At 39.5% G+C, this 23262-nt stretch overlaps 1 protein-coding gene and 1 long non-coding RNA gene across 2 annotated transcripts in view; one reads left to right on the forward strand and one right to left on the reverse strand.

The window, feature by feature from the left end:
* The first annotated feature begins 4805 nt into the window (after positions 1 to 4805).
* Positions 4806 to 23262, forward strand: part of RSBN1L (round spermatid basic protein 1 like) — a 60508-nt gene continuing 42051 nt past the window's right edge. Inside the window, exon 1 of the mRNA XM_025449581.3 lies at positions 4806 to 5418. Within this exon, the coding sequence (XP_025305366.3) occupies positions 4833 to 5418 (586 nt within the window). The 5' untranslated portion in view covers positions 4806 to 4832. The remainder of the gene's footprint in view (positions 5419 to 23262) is intronic.
* LOC125752954 (uncharacterized) overlaps positions 6404 to 23262 on the reverse strand; it is a 39139-nt gene continuing 22280 nt past the window's right edge. The window contains exon 2 of the long non-coding RNA XR_007403642.1: positions 6404 to 19911. This is a non-coding gene — a long non-coding RNA (uncharacterized LOC125752954). The remainder of the gene's footprint in view (positions 19912 to 23262) is intronic.

Here is a 23262-nt window from a genome sequence, read left to right on the forward strand (position 1 = left end):
ATATTTTGTATGTTGTATGTGTTATATATCGTATTTTTTTTTATTTTTTTATTTATGATAGTCACACAGAGAGAGAGAGAAAGAGAGAGAGAGGCAGAGACACAGGCAGAGGGAGAAGCAGGCTCCATGCACCGGGAGCCCGACATGGGATTCGATCCCGGGTCTCCAGGATCGCGCCCTGGGCTAAAGGCAGGCGCCAAACCGCTGCGCCACCCAGGGATCCCTTTAAGGATTTTATTTGAGAGAGAGAGAGCATGTGTGCACACAAGCAAGGGGAACAGCAGGCAGAGGGAGAGGGAGCAGGGAGCCTGATGGGGCTTGACCCCAGGTCCCTGGGATCCTGATTTGGGCCAAAGGCAGCCGCTTAACCCAGGCACCCCTATATATTTTATCCTTATAATTAAGATAGAAAAAAACATTATTAAGAAAATCATAATACAGAGAAAATACATTTATAGTATTGTACTGTATTTGTTGAAAAAAATCTGCATATAAGTGGATCATGCAGTTGACATTTATGCTATTCAAGGCCCATTTTTATTTGCTTAGCATCCATGCCAGCAATTGACAAAGGGAGGGTTGTGGATTAATAAACAAACAAAACTCTCAAAAGGTACCTGATCCGAACTAAGCTATTCTTTTCTAGCTCTGAAGTCAGACTGGGTTACATGACTCACAGATATATTTTGTTTGGCTTACACAGCCTCTTAGGAGATCTCACATTAAAAAAAAAAATCTAGTGGGCAGGTAGGCCCACTTCATTTCCATATGGGAATAATCAGCTAGAGACTAGAAACAAATGTTCCTTGAGATAAAGCATGTATTCCCAGTTTTCCACAGTCCTCACCACTTCCTATTCCATTACATTCATCCTGCTTTATTTTTTATTATTTTTTAAACTACCAAGACTATTTGGCATTCAAGTTTGTAACCCCAGATCCCCATCTTAGCATAAAGATCACAAACCTGCACTTTTATATACTTCTTTTCAACATACATTTATTGAGCACTGACCGTATCTCAGATACTATGCACACAAATATAAATACTGCAGTATTTTTGCCTTAGAGGCTCACAGGCTAGAAGCAGAGACCAATGTGTTAAATGATCCTACACAGAATGACGATGGCATCAAGGCATGACCAAATCTAATTGGCAATTCAGGAAACACTGCACAAGGGAGATCTTTGAACTAAACCTTGAAGGGTAAGTAGACCTTTAGTATTATATTCCAGGTAGAGGAAACAATGTACAAATGCACACGGAGTGCAACTCTCTTGGCAATTAAAGGTGGTTCAGAATAGATGAAAGAGAGGGAAGCTGTAGAAGAGTGAGAAAGGCAGGAATGCTGGGGTTACACATCAAGAATGGCTTGTGTCTAGAATATTGGATGGCTTATTAGCATGGACACTGAGGTCAGTTAAAATGTTGGCTGAAGGGTAGGGGCGATGAACATGAGCAAAGTAGTAAAGTCTTCATTAAGTGTGGCAAAAGGACCAGGAAGTCAATGAAGGATGGTACAGCCAAACTACAAAAATCTGATAGAAGGGAGAGCTTTTGGCATGATAGTGAAAGAGTAATAATAACCTGAAATTCTGTGATGTAGAACTGGGGAAGTGATCCCCAGCTCACAGAGAAGGAACAACTTTCAACTGTACAGACTGTATCCTCAGAGTTTCAAACAAGATGGAGAAGCAGGATATACGGTAGTATGTTTTCAAGAGAGCTGTTGTTTTGGAGGGAATGAAAACGGATGGAAGGGATTACCAGGGAGTTGACAACAACAACCAAAAACGAAAGAAATGGGAATAAAAAGAACAGGCACAGACAAGGTAGGAATCTTGTCCTGATAGGGAAGAAGAGGTAGGCTTTTCTAAACAAGTGAGACTTGGCTTGAGCTGAGATCTAAAGTATGTGATTTCTCACAGGCATCTCATGTTCAACAGATCAAGGTCAAGGAGTAGCCCAAACCTGTCACTCTTCCAACATTTCTTAGCGTGGTGAACTGTACCATTGTTTCTAGAGTCATTCAGGTTAGAAACATAGGAGGTATTCATGATATCTGCCTCCATTATGCTCATTATCCAACTATCATATAAGCATCAGGTAAAAAGAAAAGCATTCCAGGCAGTGGAAACAACATATGCAATACTTTTATGTTGAAAGACAGCATGGTGCAATCTAGACACTAAAGAGCTTTCACCTCGGTATAGATGAAGAAGGGACTAGTTCATGACGGGTCATATAGGTCATATTAAGGATGTGTTCTTTATCCTAAGAGCAATGGAAGCCATTGGCTGGTCTGAAGCAAGGAAAATGATATGACCAAATTTAGGGTTTGAAAAGAGCATTCTGAAAAGAAAAAAAGAAAAGAGCATTCTGGGTGGAATGGAGAGCAGATCTGAGAAAACAAGGATATAATGGGATGACAAACAAGGCCAGTGTAGTAGATTAAGTCAACAGGAATGGGTGATAGTGATGGGAATTCTCTCCTAGTTCAATGTTATAAGTATTGATCTAGTTGAAACATGATGGCTGATTACACAGGAGAGAAAAAAAGATAACTGAGCACTTATAACAGATAACTGATTGCCCTTAGACCTGGAAGGATCTTCCTCCTCCTGCAAAGAGCAAGGAGTCCGTGAGATCAAGGTGCCATGTCTGCCTAGATCAGAGGGACGACAAAGCTGCTGATTACATAGCACTGCAGGAAGTGAGGGATGTGGACATAAGCTTGGACATGTTAGCATGGTCCCTTGTGGTGTGGTGGGTGAAGAAACTTGGAATAGATACAGAAAAGGGTCTGGCTGAGAATACTCTAAGTCTGAGAATTATAAATTTAAACCTGGTCTTCCAGATTACTATTTCAGCCAAGGTAGTAGAGTAGGATACATTTTTCATTTTTATTTTTTTTAAGATTTATTTTTTTAAGTAATTTCTACACCCAAAGTGGGACTCGAACTCACAACCTTGAGATCAAGGGTTGCATGCTCCACTGACTGAGCCAGCCAGGTGCCCCAAATTACATTTTTAATAAGTTTGTTATCTTGATTTATAACTTCAATCCTTAGACACATGGTAAATGAACCTTCAAGCCACACTCTTGGCCAGGCTCTGCAAATTTAGGGTGAGGACTGATAAGAGTGTGTAACAGTATAAAGGACTCTAATGCAAGCAGAAACAAATTCATGAGGGTTAGAGTCTGGGTCCTTATCAAGTTGGATTTTACAGACTTCTGTGGGAGATGAGGAAAATAAACGGTGCAAGTTTCCAGGTAGTATATTAATGTATATGAGACACATTTATATACCTGGAGGATCAATTATGAGGCTATTTTAACTGTAATGGTTTCAGTGTGATTTTGAAAAGCTCCTTGAATGTGGTAAAAGTTTAGAGCATGGAAGAGACCGCAGTGACCATGTAACTGAATTTATTCAAATAAGACAGAGGTTCTGACAGTTGAGGCACTGTGACTGAGGGTGCAAAGCTAGTTACTAGCCAATCATTTGCAGCCCCATCCTCTCTGTCCACTCTTCCAACAATGCTACTTTCCCTGAGGACATGCTTCACAAAATTTTCATTTTCTTTCATCGTCACGTATTAAAAGAAATACTTTCATTATCTTAAAAATTTGAGGCACCTAAAAAAAATAAGTCCATTACTAAATTTTGACTCCAAACTATTCTAAACGAGCAAAAAAAAAAAAAAAAAAAAAAAAAGGGAAAAGAAAACTAAAAAAATTCCGATTTCATGAAGTCACAAGGATCAGTAATCCTGGAACGTTACTTCTGTTTTCCAAAAAGCTACAGGTAACATCGGGCTCCTTTTAGGACTTAAGGGTATTCTCATCTGTCTGCTTTTATTCTTAAATCTACTTCTTTGGCTTGTTAACCTCAAGGGAGACCTCAGAGTGGAATTAAAGTTGTGCTCCTTGCTTTGGCTGCAACCGTGTCACTCTGATCTCTCTCTCCCAATTCCTTAGCTTTTCTAAACCAGAAATCAACACGCACGCTCCTAAGAAAAAAGCATCGAACACTCTCAGGATGCTAACCGCTAGTTTACAGTTGGGAAAAAAAAATCATCCTTGCTTTCCAAACATCGATAAATATCGCTGAAACAGACTTTTCTTAGGAAGTCTCGGTTGAAACAACTGCGATAAAATGAAGATCTTTAAGAGGGTGTCCCAAAAGTCCAAAAGAAAAAAAAATGTTTTCCAGGGAGTCTTACCTTCCAGCTCAGAAGTAATCCGAGAGTTCTGGGTCTGCGGGGACGCATCAGAGGCGGCGATGTGAGCGCCGGGGGCACCGCGGGTCGGGCCCGCCGCCCAGCGATCCGCAGTCGCTCCCCCCCACGGCCGCCGCCGCACCGGGGAAGGACTCGATTCCGCACAGAACTGCGTCCTGCGAGCTGAGCGTCGGGGCACTTGGGCTTCCTGGGCGCCAGGAGACGCGCAGGGACCAAAGGCCCCAGCGATCCAGCACGCGGTCCGACCCAGGAGCAGCCGCTCGGGGCGGGCGCAGCCGGGGGTCCCGAGCTGGGGGGCTCGCGCCCGCCGCTCCCGAGGAACCGGGAAGCCCCGCCCCCGCAGCCCGCGCCCCGCTAGCCACGCCCCGCGGCGCTCCGACCTCCCACACTGGGCCGCTGGGCGGCACCGCCCCTTCGGCGCCAGACTCACGCCTCTGGTTGGCTCCCAGAGGGATCCCTCAGCGCGCCTCGCCCAATAGGAGGCTCCGCCGGCGGCCGGCCGCCCCGCCCCCGCCCGCCCCTCGCGGAGGGCCCGCCCCTGCCCCGCGCCCGGGAGCGGAGGAGAGTAAATACAACAGGAGCGCAAAATGGCGGAACCGCCGGGCCCAGTGCACGGCGCTCCCGCCGCCGCCGCCGCCGCCGCCGCCGCCGCCGCCGCCGCCGCCGCCGCCGAGAAGGAACCGTTTGGCAAATTGCAGCCCCCGTTCCGGGACCCACCGGGTCCTCTGTCGGCCAAGAAGGTCCGGACTGAGGAGAAGAAGGCGCCGCGGAGACTGAACGGAGAAGGGGGCAGCGGCGGGAGCAGCAGGCAGCTGCAGCCGCTGGCGGCACCTTCGCCTCAGGGCTATGGCAGCCCCGCGCCCTGGGGCTTCCCGGCGCCGCCCGCCGCGCCCTCCCCGCCCTCCGCTCGGGGCACTTTCTCTTTCTCGGCTGGCGCGGCGGTCCCTTCCTCAGCCTCCGCTCCCTCGCCGCAGCCGGTGCCGCGCAGGCTGCTGGTCCCTCCTCCGCCGCTGCGCGCTCAGCCGCCCCACCTCGCGCTGCCCGCCGCCGCCAAGCCGCGCCGGCCCAAGGAGAAGCGGGACAAGGAGAAGCGGAGGCACGGCCTGGGCGGCGCGGGCGAGGCCGGCGGGGCCGCCCGCGCGGAGAACGGGGAGGTGAAGCCGCTGCCGCGAGGTGGGTGCCGCCGCCGCCGCCGCCGCCGCCGCCGGGGGGGGGGGGGAGGGGAGGGGAGGGCGCCCCGGGGCCGGGCAGGGGGAGCGCGGGCGGGCGGGCGCCGGCCGGTCCTCAGCAGGCGGTCGCGCAGCCCTTGGGGACAGGAAATGGAGCCTGAAATTTCGGTCGCTGCGACGGGAAGGGCCCAAACTCTTTTAATGTGTTTTTAAAAAAATTATTCTTATTTTGTTATATTGTTTGTCTCCATCTCCCAGTGCCTGCGCCGCAGAGATCTGTCGCCCTGTGTGTGGGTGCCCGCCCGGGCGAGCGGGGCTCCGGGGGAGCCGGGGAGGCGGCGCCATCGCCCGGGGGTCGCGGCCTCGAGCGGTCTAGGCCGTGCGGACGCGGTGGCACAATTGCGTGTCCGTGACACGGGCTCCGACGCCAGAAAATCCTGTCAAGAAAAGGGGTGTGGAGAGCGGCGGCGTCCGCTGGAAGCCCCCGGAGGCCCGAGCTCTCCATCCCCGTCAGGGAAGTGAGGTGGTGCGCAGGGCCCGGGGGCGCCGTCCGCCCCGCCTCCCCGAGTGGTCGGGGGCGGGGGGGTCCTGGTCGGAGTACCGCCGCCCTTCAGAAAGGATTTTCAGCCATATTCTTTCTTTTCTTTTCTTTTCTTTTTTTTTTTTTTTTTTCCTGTAGCAAATGATAAAATCAGGAGCGTGGATGGTTTTTTTTCCGGCCACATCAAGTGACTGCAGTAGGTCTTAACAGCAGAAAATGGCAAATTCATAAGCGTCCCTCTCAGACCGGGCTAGGCAGTTCTCTCCTAAAATGCGAGCTAGCCCTACGATTCTCAGTATTTACCTCAGATAGATGGCACTGCTTATTTAGTTGTTGGTCCACGATCGTCTGACAGTGGTACCACCTGGAGAGTGGTTGGAAATCAGGTACTTGTGGGATCAAAACCCTCAAGCGTACCGCGATCGTCGTTATAAATACACATGGAGAATGTGGCCTGAAAGTACTTTTATTCATTAGGAACAATGACATGTCAAGCAGTTTTGGCATCGCTGGTCTAATTGCAGCTTAAATCATGAATAATTCTCTGTATGTTCGAATTAGAACGGCCAGTTTTCATGATTTTTAAAATGCTGCACAGGCGTATGGAGGAGCAGGGTTACATCTTCCCTGCTGTTTTGCCTGCGGAAAAGCTTGGGCAACAGGCAGAGCCTTCCTGCCCTGGCCCAGGGCGAAGTTCTCTCTCTCTCGTGTTGCTTCTAGGAAAGTGGCTTTGAGGATGGAAGTTTTGCTACTTTTAGTCTGGAATTGTAGGTGGTTAGTATTTTAAAGCTCTTTTTTACGCTTACCTTTTAAAGTGCCTCAAAGTCCGCCTTCGCAGCTTAGTGTTAGCCTTACTGTGATGTGTAAACAGTGTATTTGTTCTTCTGAGTTCTTTGAATGAGGAAGTAAATGTGGAGTATGACAGTGTCAGTGCATTGGAGTGGCTGAAAATCGTAAGCATTCTTTCACAAGTCTAACTTAAAATACGGTGCTTAAAAATGGCCCTTCAAGTGAAATGGCTGTTAGGAAGAAATCTAATTTTTTAAATTGCCTTTAGAATTCTTAATTTTGAAGGCTACACCTTATGAAGTCTTAATATGAGGAATTATAGCTTCTACATTAGGATGTGGGGAACATGTTTTTCTGTGACCTGTGTAGGGTTTTTTGGTTTTGTTTTGTTTTTGAGTAGTGACTAGATATAAACACTGTCGTAAGATTTTCATTTTTTCGAGAGAAATGCTATTTTACTGAGGAAAAACAAGAGAAGTATTTTTTCAGTGTCTTAATGATTAATGGTGAAAATCTTTCTTGAGTATTCTTACCCTTCTACAGTTCAATTTTAACTAAAATGAGATTCTGTTTTAAAAAATTAAGAATATTCTTAAGCAAGTGTTATTAAAATATAAACTTACATTAATTCAATATAAATATAATTACAAATCTGAAAATCCTAAATTGTAATACAGTCTTTCTCTGGGCTTTATGTAAGAATCCTAGTGAATGGTTGGTTGGGGCATCTGGCTGCCTCAGTTAGTGGAGCATGCGGTTCTTGATCTTGGATCAGTGAGTTCGAGCCCCACCTTGGGTTTAGCGTTTACTTAAAAAAAAATAAAATCTTAGTGAGTGGATGTGTCTATTGTTTTAGATATATAGCTCTTTCCAGTGTTTCTCTAAGTTAAATAGTTCATGGATAGCACATAGGATATGTTCAGTGTCCCCAATTATCCCATGCTGGCCGATTGAAGAGTTTGAATCAGAATAGGAACTGAGCTATAAAGACACCTAAGCAAAGAAAATAGATCCCTTCCCTCAAAACGCAGACATTCAAACATTCAAAAAATCTAATTTCCAACTCCATTAACTAGTTGAGTTCCTGTATGGTAGTAGGGTTTTTTGTTTGTTTGTTTTTTGTTTTTAATCTTTAGTGAGAATTGCTAAATTTTTTACGTTGGCTACCATTCTAACAGGAATTACTTGGATTAAATGAAACTGTGTGTGAAAAGGGTTGACAGGCCATTTAATACATGTTATTTGAGTCAGAAACATGATGATTTTAACCCCACAACAATTTCAGAAGTGGATTAGTCCAGACAGAGTAAAGATCATTGGCAGATTTGAATGTTAAGAGTGATAAACAGAATTACAAAGGCATACCAGTCTAATAAGCCCATTTAGTATAGCGCTTGGGGCTTTTCACACCTAAAACCTATGAGGCCATCCAGTCATAGTGCAGTAGCTGACTTCCATGATAGCCTGAGTCATTATGTAAAAATTAAACTTATTTCTTATAAAAAGAAAATGTACAAAGCTTTTTAGATTTAGTTGTTAGGGAGGTAATCTACTGAAGAGTTCATCTCCCATTTTCCTTTAAGATTGAATAAATTTTTGATTTGTTAAATGCGGAAGATAAAAGTGGACATGTATTGAAGGTATCCGACATTAAGAATTATAGCAAATAGCAGAACAAACATATTAGATAACAAATGTCTTAATGATTCCAGTAACTAATAAAAAGTGTATAGATCTTATAATTTTTGTTAGTGTTTTTGCTTTGCATTTATTAACTTATTTTTTTCCTTAGAATGATCCTGTGAAGTATCCCAAGATAAAACCAGAGCATTTCACAGAATGTTTGCCTTGAAAGTATAGTTATAGAATTTAACTCTAATGAAAAGAGGCTTTTTAAAAGAATTGATTAATCATTTTTGTTTCAATTTTCATTCTAGTTAATTAGTTAGTATACAGTGTTATATTTGTTTCAGGTATATGATACAGTGATTCAACAATTCATACATCGCTTTGTGCTTACCACAAGGGCACTCATGAATCCCCATCATCTATTTAACCCATCCCCTCACCCACTGGTAACCATCGGTTTGTTCTCTATATTTAAGAGTCTATTAGAAGTGATTTGAAGTATGTAAATACCAGTGATTTAAAGAGATAGATGCTGGAAGATGTTTCAAACTATACCTTTCCTTATTTTTCGAATATTGTTAATTCCACAATTTTAAGTTAAATTCATATTCAGAAGTTTCTCATTATAACCACTTATTTGTCACTGCTGAAATAGTTTACTATGATTTCATTTTTTTGTGTAACCTTTGTTTTTCATACCTCTTTTTTTTTCATTTGCTTAGTTTTGTCTGGCCAAGTCTTTCTATACACCCTCCAGCAGCTGCATAAAATGCTTCTCTGTACAATTTTCCACATGGTCAAATCTGTCAGATAAACTTATCAGTTGTATTTGTTCCTGTAGTCATCTCTTCTGTAGCTGTCTTTCTTCCTGCTGTAGTCCGGATTGTTTTCTCCTTAGGCCTGCTGCAAAGCTGTCATCTTGGGACTTCCCTTAGCTGACATTCTGGGAATTTCTTTCACTTTCCTTGAGTCCCTTTTTTCTGGATTCTATGCCTGCCTTTGGTTTATTCCTTCATTTTGGTTTCCTCTACTACTACTGTGAAAGTGTGTGTTGGAAATACTTTTTTTCTTTGGATTTATTTTTACCCTCACGCTAGACTGTTTGGCTGTTGAGAGATTTCTATATTGGAAATCATTTTCCCTCAAAAGTTTGGAGATATTCCCATATTGCCTGGCTTCCAATGTTGATGTTGAGAAATTTGATCTCCAAAAAGTTGTCTTTTTTTCCACAATCTGGGAGATTTCAACCCTTTCATTGAATTTTTAAATTTTAGGTCTGTTTTAAAACAATGTTATGAGCTCTGGTTCTTTGTTCCTGTATTGTAGCATCTTGTTCCTTTTTCATGGCTGCAGCATTTGTTATCTCTTCAAGGATGTTAATTATAGTTTCTTTGTTTCTTGCATTGTTTTTGGTTCCTCTAAAACATTTTTGTTGTTGTTGATTTTGGTCTTGGAGGCTTTCTTCAGATGTTCGTGATCCTTAGCAGTTCCTTCATATACAAGGAATGTTCAAAGCTGATTGAAAGTTCACCGGGCATGCTTGAGCATGGCTTAGTGACTAATGAACTCCCATTTTCTATCCCCCCCCCCTTTTTTTTTTTTTTAAGATTTTATTTTTAAGTAATCTCTACACTCAGCGTGGGGCTTGAATTTATAACCCAGAAACCAAGAATCGCATATTCTACCAACTGGGCCAGCTGGCACCCCCCGCCCCCCAATATTTTATCTGTACTTCTTTCCTCTGGGTAGTGGGTAAGAGAGTTTTCATTTTCTTCAGATAAAGGTCCTTCATTTTTCTGTCTGTGTAATTGGAAAAATGGAGAGGAGAGGATTGATAGAGGTAATGAGTTTAGATGGCAGGGCTTTAGTGCTGGGTGGAGAAAGAAAGCTGTAAATTTGACCATTCAGTTTCTAAATTTACATTTAATCTACCTGTTTTCATACCAACATTTCACTTCTTATTCTATGTTGGATGTACCTGAGCTTGGAGTTACTCTGATTCAGTTTTGCTGGAGATCATACCTCTCATTCCTTTGGGGGCCAAGGGGAAAGGAGAGAGAGAGAGATTGAGAGAGCATGTGAGAGCATAATAGAAGAAGATTAATGTAAGTTCCTACAGAAAGAGATAATGCTAAACAATCCTATTTACTCTGCAGTACTCCTGGAAAGGCTTAGAAATTGCAGATGGTGAGAAAGGCAAGAGGTTCTGCAGAATCAACCGCCACTCCTCCCATGCACACACCTACACATAGTCTCTCCCTCTGTCTCCCTCTTTCTATATATGTTACAGCATGTGTCAGAATTCCTTTTTAAGGCTGAATAATGTTCCATTGTATGTATATACCACATTTTGTACGTTTATCCCTTGATGGACACTTGGGTTCTTTTACCTTTTGGCTATTATGAATAATGCTGATATGAACATGGGTGTACCTACATCTGTTGGAGTCCTTGCTTTCAGTTCTTTCAGATATGTGCCCTAAAGTAGAATTGCTGGGTCATATGGTAATCTTTTAATTTTTATAAGGAGCTGCCATACTGTTTTCCATAGTAGTTAAATCATTTTATATTCCCACCTGCTGTGCCCAAGGGTTAATTGCTTAGTATCAAAAAAGTAAATATAAGTAAACAGACAAAAAACTCCCGATAACATTTATTTGGAGCAGATACTTGTGAAATCAATGTGTGGTCAGCCATGATAGCTTAGGAAATAAAGTTTGGGGGTTTGGAGGGAGAAAGAAAAAGCATTTATTGAATGCTTGTCATGTGCCATGGTATTATCTCAGTATTTTTAGATTAAAACTGAGTTTTTCTTAGCTCACACAGAGTTGCATAGCTAATGTGTAAAGAATTTGGATCAAGCCCATCTCTGCAAGAGTGTGAGCCTAACTACACAACGCTATGGTTAACTTAGTTTTTCCCCTTTAGACTGATAAACAGGAAGAAGAAAGTGGAGATGAACTTTAAAATTTTTTCCAAGTTATTTCTTTTTTCCTAACTTTTTATTATGAAAAATTTTAAGCATACAGAAAAGCTGAGAATAATACAATGATCTCATATATGTTTTCTTCCTAGATTTAACAGCTGTTAATGTTTTATTATATATGCACTGAATCATTTGAAAATAAACTGTAGACATTATGACACTTCATTCTTAAGTATTTCAGCCTTCATCTTCTAAAAGTAGCCACATAATTACAGTAACATTAAAATATTTAAGAAAATAATGTAGCTAGTGCATAATCAGTGTTCCAGTAACCCCCAGTTTCTCCATTGTGTACAAACACACTATGTGCTTTATTTATTTTTATAATGCTTCTTTTTCTTTTAAAGGTTTTATTTGTTCATGAGAGACACACACACAGAGAGAGAGAGAGAGGCAGAGAGGGAGAAGCAGGCTCCATGCAGGGAGCCTGACGTGGGACTCGATCCCGGGACTCCGGGATCAGGCCCTGGGCTGAAGGCGGCGCTAAACCACTGAGCCACCCGGGCTGCCCCTATAATGCCTTCTTTTGAGTGATCTTTTCTTTTCTTTTCTTTTCTTTTCTTTTCTTTTCTTTTCTTTTCCTTTTTCTTTTTTTTCCACATCTATTTATTTTAATGTCCTCACTTTTTTCTTCATGAAATTGGCTTTTTTTTTTTTTTTAAGATTTTATTTATTTATTTATGAGAGACCCGGAGAGAGAGAGGCAGAGACACAGGCAGAGGGAGAAGCAGGCTCCATGCAGGGAGCCCGATGTTCTCAAATCCCGGGTCTCCAGGATCAGGCCTGAGCCAAAGGCAGGCGCTAAACTACTGAGCCACCCAGGGATCCCAAGACATTGGCTTTTTGAAGATACTAGTTCGACATAACTGTTACCTTGTATATTTTTTTATGTTCATGATTTCTAAACATTTATTTTATTGTATTTATTTTTAAAGATTTTATTTCAAAATTTTATTTATTTGAGAGAGTGCGAGAGAGTGAGCATGAGCCAGAGGGAAGGTCAGAAAGAAAAGGAGACAGAAGGATACTAATTCATTTTTGTTTGCATTTAGTTTGTAATCTGTGTGCTGATAATTTGTGAATATCCAGTTTCCCAGTTATATTTTACCTAATGGCTTCAGTATCAATTAATGATTTCTGCCTGAGTCACCCAATTGTTGGAGCTTAAAGAATTATGCCAAACTATTTCTAAATAAAAAATGAATTAGATTTGGGAATGGGGAATTCAGAATAAATTGCTACTCTTTAGTATTTAGATTAAAATTTGGCAGCCTATTTTGATTATGGGTGCCAAAGTAAATAAGTTCATTGGTATGACTAGAATCCTCTGGTAAACACTTTTCTTGAATTTTTAATTCACCATAGTTTGAATTTTGGAAAGCCACTCGCAGAATGCTTTTAAAGATTGAGTCGAATAGTCCAGTTACAATTGATGGTTTGTTACAATATTGGTAACATGGGCCAAAAATAAGAAGTCCTTACCAGTTTTTTTTAATATAATAAATACATATTAGTATAATATGTTAAATGTTATATATATTTCAAAATTAAAATATTATGTAATGTGTTTTGTTAACTAATATAAATTAACTATATACCTTTGTGAATTCCCATTTAACTAGATTATATCAATTCCTTCACAGCAGGCATCATTTTAGTCTTTTTTTTTTTTTAAGATTTTATTTATTTATTCATGAGAGACAGAGAGAGGGAGAGAGAGAGAGAGAGAGACAGGCAGAGGGAGTAGCAGGCTCCACGCAGGGAGCCTGTTGTGGGACTTGACCCCACGCTTCCAGGATCATGCCTTGGGCTGAAGGCAGGCGCTAAACCACTGAGCCACCCAGGGATCCCCATTTTTTTTTTTTTTTTTTTAAGATTTTATTTAGAGACAGAGAGAGAGGCAGAGACATAGGCTGAGGGAGAAGCATGCTCCCTGTGGGGGGAGCCTGATGTGGGACTGGATCTTGGACCCTGGGATCATGACCTGAGCTGAAGGCAGATGCTCAACCACTGAGCCACCCAGGTGACTTTTGGTCATCATTTTATGATGTTTGCCTAGTACTCAGTGATTGATTTGAAGAAAAAACAATACTTTTTATTAATAAATTAATTTTATCTGTCCTCTTTGTAGTACAAATTTTAAGTAGCTACTCTTGTTAGCTTTTTAATAGAAAGGGTATACATTTTCTTTAGATACCACTTAATGCAGAGCCACCTTCAGTGGTTTACATGTGGAACAATATTCTGGAAAGCCAGTGTTCCAGGACATTTTCTGGCTGAATCACTGACACACTTTATACCTTAAGGGAGTAATAGTCACCATTTTTCATTTTTCTCCCTTGAGGATGATAAAAATATCAGGATTAGTAAATACTGTCAGGCTTTTTTTTGAGTTGGGCCAAAAGCTGATGCAGTGAGTACTTAAGTACAACTTGAGCTAGAATATGAGCTTCTTGAGTACAGAAACAACAATAATAACAGTTAATGCTTATAGAACTATACTCAGAGCTGTATGTTTTTATTTAATTTTCACAGTTTTTTTGAAGTTTAGTTAGGTATTAGCCTTTTATAAGTGCTGAATGGAAGTTCAGAAAATTTAAATACTAGCCTAAGGATATTAAGTAGTCAATCTAAGTTTCAGATCATTATATAATTTGACTTTAGAGCTCCAGCTCTAAACCTTTGTGCAAACTGTGTTAGTGTTTTTAAATCTCCTTCATCTTGAATTGTACCTTACATTGTGAGTTAGTTTGCCAAATAAATGAACCAGACTTTGAAGTAAGAGTAGGACTTAGGTAAATGGAGATGATGGAGACAGCCTTGTTAGGGGGAATGTTGTGAGCAGGATTGTAGGGACAGGAGAGTGTATGCCATGTTCAGTGGTCTATGAATAGAACCATTCAGCTGAATTGGTGATTTTGTACAAAGTTGGGAAATAGCACAGCATGCCAGTTGAAAGTTTGCCACAGTATGCCTTCTATTTGCCAGGATAAGAAGTTCAGACTTCATTCTGTGGGCAACAGCAAGGCACAGGTTTTTGGTTTTTTTTAGTAGAGTGATAATTTATTCAAATTGGTACTTTAGGAATACTAATTTGTTAACATTGTGTAGGATGAATTGGCTGAGAGAAAAATTAGAGACGGATATCGGAGACTACTGTAGTAGTAAAATGGAGTTGATTTAGTGGTAAAATGGTACTCCTGGACACGGAATCATGATAAAGCTTCATGATTATCAAATATGTAGCGAGAAAGGATTTATATACTTAATTTTATGGTTTCAGATGACGGGAATAAGCATATCATTGAAAAATTGTGGGTGGGCCTGTTGGAAAAGATGGATATGAGTTTGACATTATAGACAGGTACCTTAGAGTTCTCTTATCAGATGCAGCTCAAATTAGTGGTGTTTTAAAATGTTCTATGTAGGGCAGCCCCAGTGGCTCAGCGGTTTAGCGCCGCCTTCAGCCCAGGGCGTGATCCTGGAGACCCGGGATCAAGTCCCACATCAGGCTCCCTGCATGGAGCCTGTTTCTTCCTCTGCCTGTGTCTCTGCCTCTCTCTGTGTGTATCTCATGAATAAATAAATAAAATATTTAAAAAATGTTCTATGTATAGGAGATTCTGTTAGTGTATGTATGCTTCAGTATTGCGTATGTGGAGGGGACCCTTATAAAAAGTCTCATAGTTGCAGACAACAACTAATGCTTTTTCTTTGAGGAACAAATAATCTCAGATCCTCTCTTAGTTCTTAGGTAGCCTTCTGTTCACAGCCTTTAAAAGCTGTCTTAAAAAAAAAAAAATAGGCATGATTCCTTAACCTTAACTGTGATATAACAATTTACCTTCCATTCATCCTCGCTCTCATGGCCTCCCTTATCATTGGCCTTAACTCTACTGCTACTATTTCAGCATTTGGTTTAGTTTGGGACCCTTTTACAGTACTTCTCTCTCTGGCTTTGCTGATCACTCTGTTGGTTTTCTAGTGTTTGGAGTTTGAGATCCGTATGTTCAGCTGCCTCCTTGATAGTCACTATTAGATGTTCCACAGAACTGTAAAATTAATATGTTCAAAATTCAGCCTTCCTTAGTCAAATTTGTCTTGCTGTTTATGTTCCTTATCTCAGTGCCATCTTGTATCTTTATGTCACTTTTCTGTTTATGAGATGATGTTTAAATTCCTAAAAATGTCCTCCAAGGTTCTGTTTAGCTCTTTATGCTTCTCCTCAGTGCTCCTTGCTGCCTAGAAATTTGTCTACCTGTTATTCCATCCCTAGTTTCAGATTTCTACTATACCTAGCTAATGTCTGCTCATCTTTCAGGACTCCACTTGAAAGGAAGCCTTTGTTATCCCCCCATAGACTACATTAGATCCCTTTGCTGTCTCTTCCCCTGGAACCTTGTACTTTCTAAGCATCCTGACTTCTTTTCTTCGCTTCATTTTAATCACTTATTTAGTTGTTTTCTTCACTAGACACACAGCCTATGAAATCTGTGGGCTGTGGTTATTTTGTTTCAGGTCAGGGTATCTCTGGGTAGTCAATAGCTATTTGAGAAATGAACGAGTTGTACTACATTTCAGCCCTTTCTGCCTGCTGAAGAAGAGATACCACCTGGTTGTTGGGAAAATTTTGGCAGGTATTTTTAAATAAGAACAGCAGAAAAGTGATAATGGGATGAGAAGTTGACCAGCAGCGCAGACAATGGTTAAATTGACAAATGAGCACAAGAGGCAGATATTAATGGCATGAAAACTAGAAAGTCACTGTGTGAATATTATATTTGACTCCCCTTGACTTATTAGAATTGCCATTTTGTACACTCTAATCTCGAAAAAAGAACTTATCACTACATCATACAATGAGAAAATTTTGTTTTTAATCTACATACGTGTACAAAACCTGTAAGAATATTATAAATGGAAATCCTATTTATAATTTATTTAGACATAAAATTAGATACGACTTAAAATTAATTTTGTTTCAACAGTTAGATAGTTCTTAACACCGTTTTAATACCATTTATTAAATAGTTTGTTCTTTCCACTCAGATGTAGAATGCCAATTTTATCATAAAGTCATGTGTGTTTGGGTCTATTTTTATTTTTCTAAATTTTTCAAAAGGATTTTATTTATTTATTTATTTAAAGATTTTTTATTTTTAAGTAATCTCTGTACCCCCTGTGGAGCTGGTAATCGCAACCCTGCGGTCAAGAGTTGCACACTCTTGACTAGCACCACTGAGCAGGGAGCTGATGCTGGACTCCATCCCAGGACCCTGGGATCATGACCTGTGCTGAAGGCAGACCCTTAACTGACTGAGCCACCCAGGTACCCTAGTTCTATGAGTTTTAATAAGCGTGCATAGTAGCGATCAGCACAGTCATGTATTTTCTGTCATCTCAAAGAGTTCCCTTTTGTCACTTGTTACTTGTACCTCCAGTCTCAGGAGTGATCCTTTGTCCAATAGTTTTACTTTTTCCAGAATATCATCTAAGTTGAATCTTACACTGTCTTTTTTATGTTTGTTGTCTTTTACTTAGCATATTGTTTTTTGAGATTCATCAGTCTTATTGCATTAATCAATTCGTGTCTTTTACTTAGCATATTGTTTTTTGAGATTCATCAGTCTTATTGCATTAATCAATTCGTTCTTTTTATTTCTGAGTAGGAGTTCATTGCATAGGGATACCACAGTTTGCTTTTTCTTTCTCCAGTTGATGGACATTTGGATTGTTTCTGGTTTTTGATGATTATGAATAATCCCACTACAGTCATTCACAGACAAATCTTGTGGTGGACATATGCTTTCATTCTCTTGAGCAAATATCTAGAAGTGGAGTCCCTGGGTTGTATGGTTTACGTTTATGTTTAACTTCATAAGAAATGGCCAAACTTTTCTAAAGTGGCTGTACTTTTTTCATTCCCACCAGCCCTTGATATTGTTAGTCTACTAAATCTTAGTCATCCTGCAGATATGTAGTAGTATTTCATTGTGGTTTTAATTTGCAGTTCCCCAGTGACTATGATGTTGAGTATCATTTTATGTGCTTGCTTATTTTCCATCCCTGTTTCTTCTCTGGTGAAGTGTCTGTTCAAATTATGTGTTATTTTTATTTTCAAATTGTGAATATTCTTTACATATTCTGTGTACAAGTACTTCATCAGATTTGTATTTCACCAATGTATTCTCCCATCCTGTGGCTTTTCATTCCCTTAATATTGGTTTTCACACTTTTTCATAGCAGAAAAATTTATTTTATTTCTTTTATGATTTGTGCTTTTTGTGTCTTAACTGAGAGAGCTTTGTAACCTAGGGTCACACAGGTTTTCTCTTATGTTTTCTTTTATTTACTTATTTTTTTTAAAAGATTTTATTGACAGAGGAAAAGAGAGAGAGCTTGAGTGCGTGCACAAACGGGGGAGCTGCAGAGGAAGAGGGAGAAGCAGGCTCCCTGCTGAGCAGGGATGTGGGGATGGATCCCAGAACCCTGGGATCATGACCTGATCTGAAGTCACATGTTTAACCAACTGAGCCACCCAGGTGCCCCTCTATGTTTTCTTTTAGATACTTTACAGTTTTAGGTTTTACCTTTAGGATCGTAGTACATTTTGAAAATTTCTGTTTTTGAGGTTTGGATCAAAGTTCCCTTGTTCTTTTTTTTTTTTAAGATTTTATTTGTTTATTCATGAGAGACACTCAGAGGAAGGCAGAGAGATAGAGGGAGAAGCAGGCTCCTCTCAGGGAGCCTGATGTGGGACTCGATTCCTGGACCGAAAGCAGGTGCTCAAACACTGAGTCACTCAAGCATCCCATTATTTTTCCTTATTAAGTTGAAAATTATTTTGTAAAGTCTACTCTTTCCCCCCTCCCTGTCACCTGGGGGCTTTTGTTAAATTTATTGATTAAAGTAGGGGCAGATTGTAATTACAGAATTTTCTTTATACTTACAAGCTACATGTATATCTTTACCTACTCATATTCTTTTATATTTCCAAAAAATTTATTTATATTTAATACAGATTATAAGTTTTCTTCTGGTGTTGTTTCATTTGGGGGGATTTTTTTCCAGATTGCTACTGGTATATAAGAAAGCTTTTGGTTTTTCTATATATACTTGATAATTGGGTATGAAGTTATATAGTAGTGAAAGGTTATCAATTCTTCATAATCAGGAGCAGATTTTTTTTTTTTTTAATTCAGCTTCATGCCCCATTTGGGGCTTGAACTTAGGACCCTGAGATTGAGGGTCACATGTGTCACTGACTGAGCCACCCAGGGACTCCAGAGAAACAAATTGAATCACTTTTTTGTTTTTTTTTTTTAATTTATTTATGATAGTCACACACAGAGAGAGAGGCAGAGACACAGGCAGAGGGAGAAGCAGGCTCCATGCACCGGGAGCCCGATGTGGGATTCGATCCCGGGTCTCCAGGATCGCGCCCTGGGCCAAAGGCAGGCGCCAAACAGCTGCGCCACCCAGGGATCCCAACAAATTGAATCACAATAAGATACTTTGTAATATTCAGGAAGTGATTTTTTTTTTTTTTTTGGTGGTACTTCCAGTGTTGTGTTTGTCTTTGAAACCTGAGGTTTCTGTTAGCAGAGTAGAACTACTTAGCTTGACAAACATTTTTAGTGCTTAGGTGCCGTGGTAGGTTTTAATAAAAATGACAGAATCAACAATAAAGCTTCTGCCTTTAAGTACCTTAAACAATCGAATAGGATACTAGAAAAAAGTAATTATAATGTTTAATGCAGTAAGTTAAATACCACAAGATGGATGGAAAATAGTGAAGGTACTGGTGGAAATGGAAGTAGGCAGATATTAAGAAAGGGAAAAGGAATACAGGAGGTAGGAATGGATGTTTGAGAGAACCTTTGGTGGTAGTAGGATTTCAGTAAAGAAATGAAGGAATTCTAGGTAGAGAGCATTATTTGAAGTATAACATTCATGGAACTAGGTAGGAAAAGAGCTCTACTATGTCATAAAAACTAATGGAAGAAAATAATTTCAAGATGTTTGATTATAGTTCTGACATTATATATTGCTGAGCATCTTCATTCTGGCCCTTCACTTTTGATTTTAACCATCAGTGTGTTTTATAAGACAAATTCTGCTTAACATTTCTCTGAAGTCAGGGCAAGTTTTGTACATACATAACTTACCCCAAACAATTTATTCATGGACTCTAAGATTTTGTGAAGGATATACCATCTATTGCTGTGTAACAAACTTAAAACATAGTGGCTTAAAATAACAGCAATTTTATTATATTTGATGATTTAATGGGTCAGGAATTCCAGCAGGATTTACTAGGTGATTCTGCTTCATGCAGGGGTGAGTAGAGTTGCTCAGTGGTGGTTGGATGTTGGCTGGTCTTGTTTATTAGATCCCAAGATGGCTTTACTCACCTGGGTATTTTCTCATCCCTTGGGTAAGTGAATGCGAAGCTGAGTCCATCTCTCTTTCTGTGTCATCTTGGGGTCTTTCCATATGATCTCATCAAGATAGTTGGATTTCTTACATGGAAGCTCAGGACTCCAAGAGACCTGAGTAGAAACAGCAAGGCTTCTTATAACCTAGCTTTGGAAGTCTGAATCATTTCCTCCCTGTACACATATTAGGGCATTAATAGGTATGTTTGTTGTGTAAAATTTCACTTAGAGTACATTCTAAATTGAAAATAGATAAAGAACCTTTAGGAGCAATATTTAATGATACTTTTAAAATATATAACTTTTTAAAATTTAGAACTTTAATTGGTTGTATGAAAACAATAGTATATAAGAGCAGTGGTTCCCATATATGCTGTTATCATTAACTAAATATTATATGATTTACTGTTTGCATTATAGAGTATAATTTTAATTAAATAACGTATGTAATTGTATAATGTTGACTTTAGAGGTCTAGAATATCCCAGATTGTGTGTGAATCACATTTTATATGACAGCTATAGTATAAAATTCAGTGACTATGGGGATTTAAGTCTGTGATCTAGATACCAAATATAATGCCTTAGTACATTTGTATCTTGCTTTTACAATATTTTGAGAGGAGGAAAAGTAATTGTGCTGCTGTTTTGGAGGCAGATCTTTCATGGTTGGTCAGTGAAGAAAGCCTGACCTGAAATTTTTAATTACGATAGAAAAGGGAGCCCAGACCACTATTTCATGTTATTCCTGGCTTTGGCTTTCCTCTAAGTACTTACTTATCTTACCTTACCTTACCTTATTTATTTATTTATTTATTTAGTATTTAATTTTTTGTTTTCCTTTTTAGTGAGTCTGTTTTTGTGACTACTATTACTATTTGTCACTAGATGTTGCTAGGATGTTACTAGATGCTTTCCTAATAAAATTCTACTATTTATATCTAATAATGATAGCTACCTTGGTCAAATGCCTGTTATACATACTGGGTGTAGTGTTAGAACTAATGCCGGTGTTGCCTTCAGTCCTTAAAAATTTTAAAAGATAAGGGCTATTATCTTCGATAGATGAAAATACAGAGACACACTAACATAGTAAGTAATTTGTGTCGGTTGGTGGCAGAGCTGGAAATTAAATATGTCTAACTACAAAGCCTGAGTTATTTCCAATGTATTACAGTACATATAGAATTTTGTAATACCCAGCTGTCTTAAACTACATTTTCAATGTTCTCTTCCTTGTTTTTGGTCTCAATATGTTAGAGCAACCTGCCTATTCCTGAATAGCACGATAGATAAGTATTATACAATTTGAACTTCCTCTAACATCTTCAGACAGAAACATTTTTTGCATTACTGCACAAAACATAGGACGTTGTTGCTGTATGAGTCATTATCCTAAATTTTGCCCCTTGTTGAAAAAAGCAGAAACATCGAATCAGAGAACACTAAAAGAGAAAGGTTCATCAGAGTTCAGTTAGCATAAGCTCCTGACTTTGCAAGTACAACCAGGAGAAGCTCCCTTACACTCCTTCAGTTCAGCAATTCCTAAGTCCTTGTGGTCTTAGTTACCTGAACTGCATGGGTCTTTCATATTTCAGGGTTCTTAACACATAGCAGCTTTTACAGTTTAATCCCTAAGGACCTTTCACCCTTTCAGTAGTTTCCCTCAGTATGGATGAACAGACAACTCTAGAGGAGTCGGATATTTTAAATACCATCAGCCTCAAGCCTGTCAGATCTCAGCCATCTTTTAATTAGAAAGAAAGGGTTTTCTGCTTTGCCTTCCAAGTTTCTGGAACCCATTTCTATGTCATTCCTTCCTATTAAATAACTATCTACTGGGAAATATTTGGTGCAGAAGAGCTAGAAATAGTGCTGCTTATATGTACAGATTATAAGTTAAGAATTATCTATTATTAGCTAAATACAATGAAACATTTGCAATCCAAAGAATTCTCATTTTATTTATTTATTTTTTTTGGTTTTCTTTTCTAAAGTGTGGCATAAGAGCTCTTAACTGGAAATTTGGGGACCTGGTTAGGAGTTTTCCTAGTTATGCTACTTAGTGTCTGTGAGAAAATCTTGAAACTCTGGGCCTCAACTTTTTTCTCTGTAAAATGAGAGTAGGTGAAATCTTTAATTTGTTCCTATGAAAACACTAAATTTGTGGAAACTTTCTGGCAACTACCCTGCTTCAACACTGTCTTACTGATTCTTGTCATACTCTTAACTATTTTCTTATTGTTTATTTCTGGAAGCTTGTAGAATACTTACAACAGCGTTTAATTTCTTAAATTACCTCATTTCTCTGGTTTGTCCTCTACTTTTTTCCATATGATTCAACAAACATTTATTTACTTACTGCCTGCTATGTGCTTGACACTGTGTACGGAAATGCAGAGAGGAAAGCTGTTTATATTTCTTGACTTCAAGAATTTATAATTTAATTGGAAAGATTACTAGCTGGGATATAACAGACACTTTGTATTGTTACTCATCTTGTTTCTTTTTCTTGTTACTTTTTTCTTAACTTCTTTGCTGACCCTTCAGATGATTTTCAGTAATTTGCTTTTATTTATATTAATAACCCTTTTCTTCTTTTGCCCTGTGGAAACTTCATTCGTTTTGAGCATCAGTAATGTGCAAAACACTATTCTAGATTCTATAGAAGACAAAGATGTGTTAGATATAAAAACTTGCAGAAAAGTTTATAATCCAGCATGGCAGGTAGAAGAGGTTTCAAAGAAGCAGCATTCAAATCATAAAAAAGGAGGAAGAGGCAGTGGTGATTTCTAGTAGTAGGGATCAAGGAGTCCTTAATGAGAAGCTGAATTTCAGCTGAATCTTGCAGGATGTGTAGAATTTTGATTGGCAGGAATTGGGATGGGCAAAGGCATTCTAACTAAATGGAGTACAAGTAGTAATGAATCAAACAATCCAGAATCTTGTGTACATATACATGTGGTTGAGTAGTAGAAGAAATTATTAAAGTTTGTTTTGACTCTACAGATTCTTGAATGGCATACTGCGAGGATTTTCCTTTTTGACATAGGGTGGGTTTGTTCATTTGTTTAAAGTAGAAGAGAGTGACATGATGAGATGTATTTTCAAGGAGTATTTTTTGGTCACTCTGCTGAATGGATTGGTGAAGAGGAGAGAAACTAAGTAGGAAGATCACTTCTTTCAGAAGATAATTAATCAGTTATGATGATGGCTGTGGAAAGGTAAAGGAAGATGGACATATTTCAATGGAAGAATAGGCTGAACTGACCAAGTAATTGAATGTTAGGAAAAATCTGAAGAGGGAAGTATAAAGGTTTCTGAGAATTTTGAATTTAGATGTTGGGGGATGTGCCTTTAACATAAACAGGGAATGAAAAGGAAAGCTTGGGCCTTTATATGAGAAAGATGATGATTTTGGTGTTAAATATTTCTTTTCTTTTTAAGATTTTTTGAATTTTTATTT

The sequence above is a fragment of the Canis lupus genome, chromosome 18, assembly GCF_003254725.2.
Source record: "Canis lupus dingo isolate Sandy chromosome 18, ASM325472v2, whole genome shotgun sequence".
Classification (NCBI taxonomy): domain Eukaryota; kingdom Metazoa; phylum Chordata; class Mammalia; order Carnivora; family Canidae; genus Canis; species Canis lupus.